This window comes from Perna viridis, chromosome 12 (assembly GCF_037379345.1).
Source record: "Perna viridis isolate PV_CMFRI_1.1 ecotype Kerala chromosome 12, ASM3737934v1, whole genome shotgun sequence".
In the NCBI taxonomy this organism is placed as follows: Eukaryota; Metazoa; Mollusca; class Bivalvia; order Mytilida; family Mytilidae; genus Perna; species Perna viridis.
Genome location: NC_142456.1, coordinates 36,690,556 through 36,701,987, shown reverse-complemented (window position 1 = coordinate 36,701,987; position 11,432 = coordinate 36,690,556). Strand labels below are relative to the sequence as shown.

General features: G+C 35.2%; 1 protein-coding gene across 2 annotated transcripts; it reads left to right on the top strand.

Moving 5' to 3' along the window:
- Positions 1 to 1,633: 1,633 nt before the first annotated feature.
- On the top strand, positions 1,634 to 9,680 carry LOC148602163 (uncharacterized). Of its 2 annotated transcripts, XM_088555246.1 has the most exons (5): positions 1,634 to 1,747; positions 3,536 to 3,688; positions 6,261 to 6,355; positions 6,967 to 7,053; positions 8,248 to 9,680. In XM_088555246.1, exons 1-5 carry the CDS (start codon positions 1,705 to 1,707, stop codon positions 8,263 to 8,265), a joined length of 396 nt encoding a protein of 131 aa, XP_088411372.1. In that variant the 5' UTR covers positions 1,634 to 1,704; the 3' UTR covers positions 8,266 to 9,680. The 2 variants fall into 2 exon arrangements, with proteins under 2 accessions (XP_088411372.1, XP_088411371.1); XM_088555245.1 differs by lacking the exon at positions 8,248 to 9,680 and having other exon boundaries at positions 6,967 to 7,966.
- Positions 9,681 to 11,432: the final 1,752 nt, after the last annotated feature.

Below are 11,432 nucleotides of genomic sequence, written 5' to 3'. Positions count from 1 at the left end.
CCCATGACAAGTGAAAGTTTCTTGTACTATTTCTTTTGTCAAAATAATTTTCATTTAGGAATTTACGCGATTATAATGTATTGTGTTGCTTGGGTGATGTCTCTACAAGTGGCGATATGCGTGATTTCTTTTTGTAAAGAATAGTTTGACTCCCATTTCAGCTTTGTTTATCATGATTGTAATACATGTATCACATCCCTGTTTTCGTCTTTGTTTTCCTTAAAAATGACAAAAACGAAACAAATCCGCTGAGGGGTATACGACAAACTGCACCGTACGAGTATACATGCTAAGCAGAGGAAACATGTAACATATGGGTTTTTTTTTCATATGAACATGTGGAAACATATGTTAAGAATAATGTGTAAAGATTTGTGTATCTGCATATGAAACACATAAAACAAAGATTTTCCTAAACGTTATATATGAAAATCATTCTGTTTTCATAGATTAAGTCATGTAGAAGACATATCATATACGATATACGTGTATGCACATAACCTGTGACGTTAACAAATGCACATCGCACTGACGCAACTGACAACTGACAGCTTTGTACAATTCCAAAAATGGTTACCTTTCATATTTTAGAAAAGCTAAGCTTCGATATGAATAATACAGTCAAAACTGCAAATATTTATCTACGACCAAATATTTGCATCGCAAATTTGATAGTTCTAACATCGTTCGGAATTTTTCAGACCCTTCTACAAGTTTACGTTATCTTCCCTGTATCAATTTGATCCGATGGAACAGTGTAGCGAATAGAGTCGTCACATTCTGAGACGTTGTATAATATTGATTTGTTGTGACATGCATCATTAATTTGATCCTCTATCCTACATAACAACACCTGGATGAACTGTCCCGTACTACCATACATCGTGTACTAAGTTACAGCCCTAGATTAATCCTACGAGGAGGAATCACCCGGCCTGCGAAAGCTAAATTTTTATGTAGCCTACCTGACCGAGTGGTCTAGGGCGCTGGACTTAGTGCAGGCTGTGTTGCCATAGATGTCACAGTGGTACGAGTTCGAGTCCCGCGGAGGGAACGACCAAAAATTTGCTTCGCAAATTTGACAGTTCTAACATCGTTGGGAATTTTTCAGACCCTTCTATATATATATATATATAAACGTCTCAGAATGTGAGGACTCTATTTGCTACACTGCTCCATCGGATCAAATTGATACAGGGAAGATATATAAACGTATAGAATATATATATATACATTCTAAGGCTAGTATTATTTGTCATTGACACACCATATGACTTAACACTCAGCTATTTTATTTTTTTCTGGATAGACTGCATCATCACAAACAATTCCAATTAAACGGAGCAGATATTAAACGAGATGGACTGTAACTCTAGATTGTGAACAGTGTTCGTACGTCCAGCGTCGAACCTTAAAAAATAATTCCTTGTTTTTCTTGTGATTAGACTAATTCACAAACATAAATAAATATAATTAACCGGAAATAGAATTGTATAAGAATTTAAATGAGAGCGATCGAAAGCAATACAGATTTAACGCAATAATCTGTAGAATAGTCGGTCGAATGTTTAAAATAAATATTTTAATTGTTCTTAATCGCCTTAATCTAATACCTTCTAATGTTTATATTCTCAGTGTTTATATCATTTTTACTACTGGTACAAAGTTTGCAATGAGGAGCATTTCCGTATCTGATAACTTGTAATGGCAGTATCATTCGAACCGGCGAAATCAATTCAAATGTCAGGTAAGGTATTACATGTAATACATGTACATGTTCAGCTATATAATCCAAAAAATCGTACTTACATGTACTTGTTTGGGGTGGGGGATCTTTATCTAAAGGCGTCGTGCATGTACTGTGTAACATTTGTATTTGTATTTATTTACTGTAACAATTTTGGTCGGATTGCACTCGACAAATAGAATGGTGAATGTCGGTTGGTGGGGTGGGTGGGCTTGCGGCCGGTAAAAATATTTTCGCAAAATTTTTCTCAGCAAATAAACCACACACACTACAGAAATATGCCATTATCTGGTATGCAAGTTCAATATGAGTGGCGTTTTCAGGTCTGCCGCTCTGCCACATCTTGTCTACTGACTTTACGGCATCCTGTCCATTTCTGTCTTTGATTGCACTGTGGATTACCTTTTCTGGTCCAATTTCCCCTGTATACCTTTAACAACACTCCATTTTACTTTGTTACATTATTGAAAGGGAAAACCCGAGGATTCTGAAAAGGTCATCTGAACAGAAAATAGAATGCCGTGTTGTTATATCCTACATGCAGTCACTGATAGGTTTGATTGTCAATATCATAACACATGTATATAAGTGTTACTCGTGTGCCCAGGTAGAAAGCTCTAAAGGGTATTAACTTAAAGAAGAATGCAATAGAAAACTTTGATCACAAATGTGGAAAGAACATGAGTATTTCAAAAACAGACACCACTAAAGCTCTATCAAGGTTTTTTTTTAAGAAATGATATTAGTCAATTCTGCAAACGGACCTTATGGGTCGCGCAGTAAATTAAAGGATTTAATTTTAATTCGATTAAAATATTTCCCGCCATTTTTTTTTCATTACAGATCAAATATCACTAGTTCATGTTTACCCCATTTTCTACCTCCTTCATTACTTTGACTGGGCGCATTTACGCAGTTCAAGTTGACCAACAAGGTTTACTGATCACACTCTAACTGACTGATTCTTAGGCGAACCTATACTTAGTGTAGCCGTAAAATTATCGCTTTACATAGTCAAACATTAAATTTCAGAAAGGGTCTCGGGATTTCCGGGGGTTTTGATCTTTTGTTGAAAATTGTTAATACATAGGCAAATGACATCTTATAACTCCTCATGTAATGAACGTGTGTATAAACGAACGGTCCTATCGTTTAAACGCATGACAGACGAACGACGAAAAATTGAAAAAATACAAATAACGGGAAAAAATGGAAAAAAAATAAAGTAAGAACTTATGAAAATACCCAAAAAATAAATATAGCAAAAATATTTAAAAAAAAGTTGAATAAAGGAAATAATGAGTGTACAAAAATTAACAAACGCTTCTATCGTGCGTTTAAACGAACGCAAAAGCACGATAAACGATGCACGAACGCTAAAATAGGAAACGTGAACGTTTCAATGAGTAATCAAGGGAACCAAGGTTATAGCGGTAATCAAAAGAATGTAATTCAGGGGCAAAGACCAGACATAGAAAACAGACATGCACAACAAAGAACATAGAGTAACTAAAATCATACATACAAAGTAACAAAAGCAAATGAGCAACTCGGACTCCACAAAAAACTGGGAGCATGGACATGGTTCATTGGTAGGGTAAGCGTCCTCTGCTTTTCTAGAAACACCCGCAGATTTGCTCATAAAAAGTCAAGTCCGGGGTATACAAACGAGGGAAAGAAAATAATGACCCGTTGAATAAATCAGTTTTCATGGTGCAGATTGATACACCATAACGATCCAATGGGAGTAAATGTCAGTACCAGCCCTAGATTTTCTTTTCATTCTAGCGCCCCATACCGACTCAGCGGAAAGCTCGATCACAGTCGAAAACAAGACAGATCACGACGTCAAAATTAAAGTCAGAGTGACGGAATCACAACTGTTTGTTGCAAAACCCAACGTTGCCTTGATCAATGCTGGATGTGTACAAATCATCATACGTAAGCTTAAGACTTTTGCAAATATAAAACACGGTTATTATAATCATTATTATCAATATTTGTATAGCGCGTTATCTAATTGAAAATTACTCTAAGTGCATCACAATAATAAACACTAAAACGCAACCAACATGTAGACCAAGTATATGCATATGTATAATTACATATATTATGAAACTGTCTATTGATTGATTGATTATTGGGCTTTAACTCCCGGCGAACAATATTTCAGCTACATGTATATTCAGGCGATGACATGAAATGGATGATAAAATGAACATGAAATGATGACTATTAATGATAATAATGATAATAATGAAACAAAAACAGGGACGGGACACAAGGATATTAGGGTCGACAATTTTTTATTGCCACTAGAAAAAGGGGGGTGGGAAAGGTCGGACAATTTAGCCTCCTGTGGCGAAGCGCAAATGTTCCTTCTTCAATCGAATACCACAGAAGGGTTCTTTAACGTGCGATGAACGTGGCATCTTTCCCAACACGGTGCACCACTATGGTTTGCGGTCAGGTTTTCCATATTATAGCCTGACAACGCCAGCATGTAACACGCCAGGGGTACCCCAGTCCACCACCGGTGGCACACAACCAAGTTGCTCTGTGGGCAGAGCACTCTTGCCCCAAGGTAAGGTTCAGAGCACTATTTAGTCGCTTTTTACGACAAGCTTAGCGCTGTTGCAGGCCTTTTCCTTTGACACCCGGATCTGCACGGGGCCGAAATATTTCTGTCCCCTTTTGTAATGTTCTCACTCCTAAATATAAACTGGTTAACTTAAGGAAGTTTCCATGTTTCGGAAACCCTTGTAACGGAGTATCGGTTATATATATTTCCCTTAAGTGTCAGCGTTCCATGTAGTTCAATTTCTAACTTTGCAGTCACTGCGTTCCTTTTTCTAGGTTGCTGTTGCTGCTGTAGGCCTATTCTTTAGACACCCGGACATGCACGGGGCATTAAACAGTCTAAATGAACCGTTAGGCTTAAATGTGCTTTTGAAGCAAGAAGCAAACTGGTACCATAATATAACGGACGCAGTCGAAGGTTAAGCAAGAGCGTGAAAGAGAGAGAGAGAGAGAGAGAGAGAGAGAGAGAGAGAGAGAGAGAGAGAGAGAGAGAGAGAGAGAATCAAAACGACAAAATTCGCTACATCGAGCAACAAGTGATCAATATGCTAGTTTCTCTTCGACAATTTTAGGAGGACAATTTTTCACCAAAGTTTCGGCATTCCAGTGGTTACTACTTGTGCCCCTCCCCCAGCCGATCTGTTTCTTTATTCTTATTAATCGGAGTTCCTTCAAAATGTTGTGAAAAACAAAAAGGTTAATGAGGCTAGATCCTTTAATTTCACATATAGACATATTGACGATGTTCTCTCCATCAATAATCCTAAATTTGGAGAAAGTCTTCCGTTTACTTATCCACCATGACTAGAAATTAACAAGACTACTGACACAGCTTCCTCAGCGTCATTTTCAGACACTCACCTCTAATTTGACGAAAGTAGTCATTTCAGTACAAAAATATATGACAAGCGAAACGATTTTGATTTTAAATTATAAATTTCCCCTTCTTTTGCAGTATTATACCAGCTATCCCTGCAGATGATGTTTATATTTCTCAGTTGTTTTGGTATGTCAGAGCTAGTACCGACTATTCTGACTTCTTAGTATACCACCGTTGCATACGAGACAGGCTTTTTAGACCAGACTTACAAGAAAATAGGTTTTATACGTTGCCTAAAAAGGGTTTTATTAAAGATATCCATTTCTAATTGAAAAATATTCTGATTTTAAATGATGGATTTTTAGAATGTCTGCAAATTGATTTTCTATAGTATTGGCTTGTATAGTATTCATATTATTCCATCTTGAACTTGACGCAACTTCCACACAAAGTTCAAGACTTGTTGAAACTCGTGGCTGGGAATCACATCATGTCTTTTTTATATTTAATTATTTTATTTTTACTTCATGTACAATGTATTTATCTGCTGTACTTTTTCAACTACTGGTTTTATCAGTATTGATGGGTGGCAATTTGATGCTGCCTATTTGTGTTGAAGTATTCCGGAAATACTTAAAGTAACGAATCGTAATGGGAGCGACAGGTAAAGCAGCTATAAATCTGGTTTAAACCAGCTTTCATTTTGAAATGCCTGTACCAAGTCGGGATAATTGGGGTGGTTTTCCAACTTTCCGGGTTTTACCCTGATATTGCCATTTGTTATACGGACTTACACACTATCCCTTTTGACTACTTACCTGTTTGTATCAGTTGTGTGATTTGGTTATTAAACGACTAAGAAGAACCATTGAGGAGTGACTTTTCTGGACAGATTTGTATATTTAAGCACAGAAAATCATGGGAATGTAATCCAGGGACAAAGACCAGACATGGGAAACAGACATACACAACAAAGAACATAAAGTAACTAAAATCATGCATACAACATAACGAAAGGAAATGAGCAACTCGGACTCCACTAAAAACTGGGAGCATTTTCTCAGGATTTGTACATACACATCAATACAATAGTCAATAATAATATGATTTCAGTGAGGTATCGTCCCCCAATGATAGATTTCCCCGTCAAACCAAAGTGCCAAATTCAGTACGTGGAGCTAGATGACGTACTAGACAGCACAGATGTCGTAAGTTTGGGATATAAAAAAGATAATATTTTGTAAAAGGACGATTAAATGTGACCGTTTAACATAAACAAAAAGCTAATTTTATCTTATTTACCGTTACATCATCTCTTTGTGGTAATTGGAATAAATTTTAGAAAGAAAATCAAGCTAAAAGTGTACTATTTCTTTAAGCTTACATTTAATGGTCGTCATCGATGCCATAGTACAAATTTAAACGCCACCTCTTTTATGCTAAAAAAGGTGGGGGGCATAGGGAGAAATCCAGGATCTGTTAACAAATCAAAATACAACCCCTCTCCAACAACATAAACAGTCAACACAATACATTTGCGACAGAAAAACAAAATATTTCTGGGAAGAAGTTTTTTCATGACTACGAATGATCATCTTCTGAAATAGTGTGTGTGTTTATGTGTGTATGCGTGCGTGCTTATTGCACCTGTGCAAACACATGCAAGTAAATCTATGTGGAATACGTCCTGTAGCAATTTAGCAAAAAACTACACACTGTCGAATAAATCAACCTAACAGTTTATCCCAGTTCATATTGATGAAACATCTGGCTATAAATACATGTAACATGCGCAATAATATGATTCTGATATTTCCAGTTCGAACAGCACCAAGAGAGGATACAACAGAGAAATTTTAGAATAAACTTTCCTGAACCGGACGTTTCTTACTCAGGAAACACTAAGGTGTGTTCCATATCTTACAATAGTAATTTTATTTCCCTTGAATAGCCTAAAACATTTCATACGTACATTCTCGATGAGACGGATATACATGTACATTTATGTATGGTTGAATGAATAATACCAATCACCGGTTACGTGCCAGATCGCCACGTGAAAAGTAGAACTTTTACATTCTTCAAATACGGACGATTTTTAATGCACTTGGATGAAAAGACAATTAATATAAATATTTAAGGGACAGACGTGTAAAATAATTAACGCGTTTTTGCTTTGTTTTATTTTGTTTTGTTTTGTTTTGTTTTTTTGTTTTGTTTTTTTTTTTTTTTTTTGTGTGTGTAAACCATAAAGCAGACATAACAGATAGAACACATAACCTTTAAATTATACAAATTCGCATAAAATCTTCCAGTGTTTAATTCATTTCATGTGACTACGCATCAACTGGAAAGCTCGTATTCTCTTAAGGAGATGGACTTAGGGTAATGGACACAATTCTTACAAATTATTGGAACGTTTGTATTCAGCATTTTACATCAACCTCATGTAAGCATCAAAATAACTTGGATTGATTTCATTAGGTTTTAAAAGGGAGCTTGAGGTCTCAGTCTTGTTTTCTTTTCCCCGTAGTCTTCTATAGTATACCTTAAATTTTCATGATTTTAAAAAAAAAACAGACATGGAGTTTCAGTCTAACTCTTGACCATGTTTTTCAATTAAGGAAATGTCAAAAATAATTTTTAGGTCCATTTTAGAAAAAAAGGCACGAACTTTGGTACACCAAGACAGGTCAAACTAAAATTAGACTTTTTCTACTTTCATTTTTATTTTGAGTTCACAAAATAGACCCCTTTTCTGAAGCATTACTTTTCATGAAAATACTGTTTTTTTTCTCAAAAACATTTTTTTTTGTTATCGCACACCCGCTGAGGAATATGTAATACAAGACTGATACCTTGAAAGACTTTGGTGAAATTAAATATAATACAAACATACCACTGATTTTTAGAGTAATGTCTCTTACCCTAGGTCTACTTCCTTCAATTAAGCTAATCATCTATGTCTGATACGGTCATGTTTATTTGTACACTTGTTGTGCATAATGAGCAGTTGCTCATATTGAAAGTATAGTATAAAATGCTATCACCACTAAAAAAATACGAAATTGTTGCTCACTATTTGATATTTCTCCTGCAGATAATCAACAATACTTGAAAAAATGGTGTTACAATGTTTTTACAGCCAGTCAAGGAGAGAAAACGAAACTTTTAAAACTTACATACATGTAAACAGGGGGCCAGCGATGGTTGTTGGTAAACAGAGCTCTTTATACCATTTTTTTTTAACTAAAGGCCATTTAGAAGATTCTATTTGGATTATTCGATTTATAATCGGTGAGAGTGCCGCTGCTTCACCCTTCCGAACTACCCGATGTCACTTCTAGTTTTTTGTTGCAGTTCATATTGCTAGAAATAAGTGTTTTAATTTTTATGTGATGTCTTGTTACCTTACAATGTGTCTTCAGTTTTTAGATGTAATTTATTCTGTTAGCTACAAATTGTTTCTTAATCGATCTCGTTTTCTGTTTTTACGTTCAGGCTTTGATGTACCTGCATTGATGTACCTGCATTGATGTACCCGAATTGTCCAATTACTGTATGACATTTCGGTATTTTTTGCCAATATTTTGCACTACAACTGTTCTGTAGTTTCATGCGGAAGTCCGTATCGTATTAATGATTTTTACATGTATTACCTTGTTACACGCATTTAAGTTTCTAATATAACATTCGTTGTGGCGTGGAATTTCTTTGGATATCATCTTAAAATTTTAAGGGTGTAAGTTTTTTTTTTATAAACGCATGCGCTGGCATTATTTTAATGTCTGCATTAGAAAAAAAAAATTGTCGTTTTAATTTAAATTGGACATTAACAAATACTCATTTTGACAGTAAACTCAATATGTGTCAATACATCCGAGTCTTCCGATCTACATGTACGCGTTTTGTATTCTTCGTGATGCATGTACAATGCAGGTCTACACTTACCCTAATACAGGTTCAAATGTAGGTCAACACTTACAGTTTACTACACGTACAAATGTGCATGTAGGCCAACACTTATAGGTTAATACATGTGCAATTATGTATAACTGATTCATTTATTTTGTGCAATAACAATGCAATTGTACCGTGAATAAAAGCGATTTATTTTATCTGAAATTCTTTGTGAATGTAAAAGCATATTTTATTATATTAATTTCAAGAATACGATTGCTTATCAAGGGGGTCAGCGGCTTCCTTGGCTAAATTGTCATTTTTATATCGACTGTACTGCACATCACCCATCTACCAACTTGTAGAAATAACATGTTTGCACAAATTCAAATTTAAATTCAAATTATTTATTGATATAAAATCGAACAAAAGGATTGTCATCAGAACAATACAAACGTAACACAGAATACAATCAACAACTTTGTAAGGGAACATTTATATTATTATATCATATACATTTGTGGTTCGTTTATACATGTAACGAATCTCAGGGTATTGTCTTAGTTACTTCATCATATGCATCGTTGGTTTTATCCGATTTTTTTTCAAAATTAAGATTATCTCCCTCTTTGATATCTGGTTTGCAATGCGTATTTATATAAATGCTAAATAAAAAAAAAACAATTGTTTTTGTTGCTGTTGTAGTTGTTTTTGTAAACTTGCATACTTTCTCTTTTATTCGTGTATTAGTTTGTCCTTCTTATCTACCTCGTTGAGTTGTCGTCTGCTGTAGTTCATATGCATGTAAACTAGGCTGAGGGGGATGCCGTTATAAAATATATAAGTTTACTCAGAATTAGCTTTCTTAATATGATTTGATCTCAGAGTAGGCATTGCATGTATACCTTTAACACAAAACTCCGTGATATGAAAATCACTACTGGAGAGGAGAAAACTAAACTTACTTTTGATTGGACAATGAATGATAACTATGGACTATATCAGTTATGTCCCTATACAGCTTTTGCACTCAGACTCTTTCAAGACGAATCCAGAGATTTTGAAAAAAAAGGTAGTCCAGAGGTGTTCAAGTAAAAAGTGGGATCCAGGCTGTTATTTGCTCATTTTTGCCCAAATATTGCACGATATGGACACATTTTCAACAAAAACGGAAGTCCCACGATCCGCTTCTTTTTTGCAAGAACGTTAAAATATATAAACTTACTCTCTTATCGCTAACATCACAATGGGGTTAAGCGGATGTTTGATTAATGAGAAAGTACAAGGTAAAATATGGGTGGATTGATTGTAACGAACAATACTGGATGACCGTGACAGAACAATTAAGAGACTGACGAACGGCACGACCGTAGCGGACTTATTTGATACGAGAGACCAGAAATACGGAATATCAACAAACAATATACCGAGGTTCCTCAGATAAAAGGGCGTGCTATAACATTATTTGCCATTTTTTGGGTCATTTCTACACATGAAAAGGAAAAATTTTCCAATAAAAAGGAGCGGTTCCACACCCCTGCACCAACCATCCCCAGCATCCGCCACATAAAAGGCATATACTGTGAAAGCACTATTGTTCCTGGGTGACCAATTTTCGTGGTTTTCATGGGTAGGCCACACCACGAAATTTGGTTTCCGACGAAAAGGAGATTTCCATGGATGTGATTTAATGAAAACCACAAAACTCGCGTTTCTTCCCTAATCTTCGAAAATTGGTATCCACGAATTAAAGTACTTTCACAGTACAAACACAATGTACATGTAGCTAATTGAATAATAATAATAATTATTCCGTTAGTGTAGACAATAGGTTTATATAATAAATGAGGATATTAATGCATATTATAATATTGTTATAATATATGTTATGTAGTAGAGAAGGTGTATTATATTAATTATTATAAATCCTTAAACTGAACTTAAATGAACCAATATATATTTATTTAATGTAGTTGGGAGCTGAGTCAAATGAATGGTTTACGATTCATTGAAGACATAACTGCCCCCTTCTTTGTTCCAGGGAAACATCAGAAAAGTTTCCAAAGATTGATTGTCGAATCTGTTTATTCAACGTGCTATATATTTGAAGATGGTATTTTATGGTATTTTGTACAAACCACAGCTTGCAGTAGAGGCCATTTGGAATGCATGAATTTATTAAATATATCAATTTTAACATTATTCAGTGATATATTTTGCAATTCAACGTTTATCATTATGGTAAAGTACCAACTCTCATTACAAAATATTTTTGTTTCTCACGATACGGACATCTCTTGTCGCATGTTACGGTCATCCTTAGAAAAGAAGATTCTTCGAAACGGCCACCCCGCCGATATTTTTCCCAGGTAATTTCTCATTAAT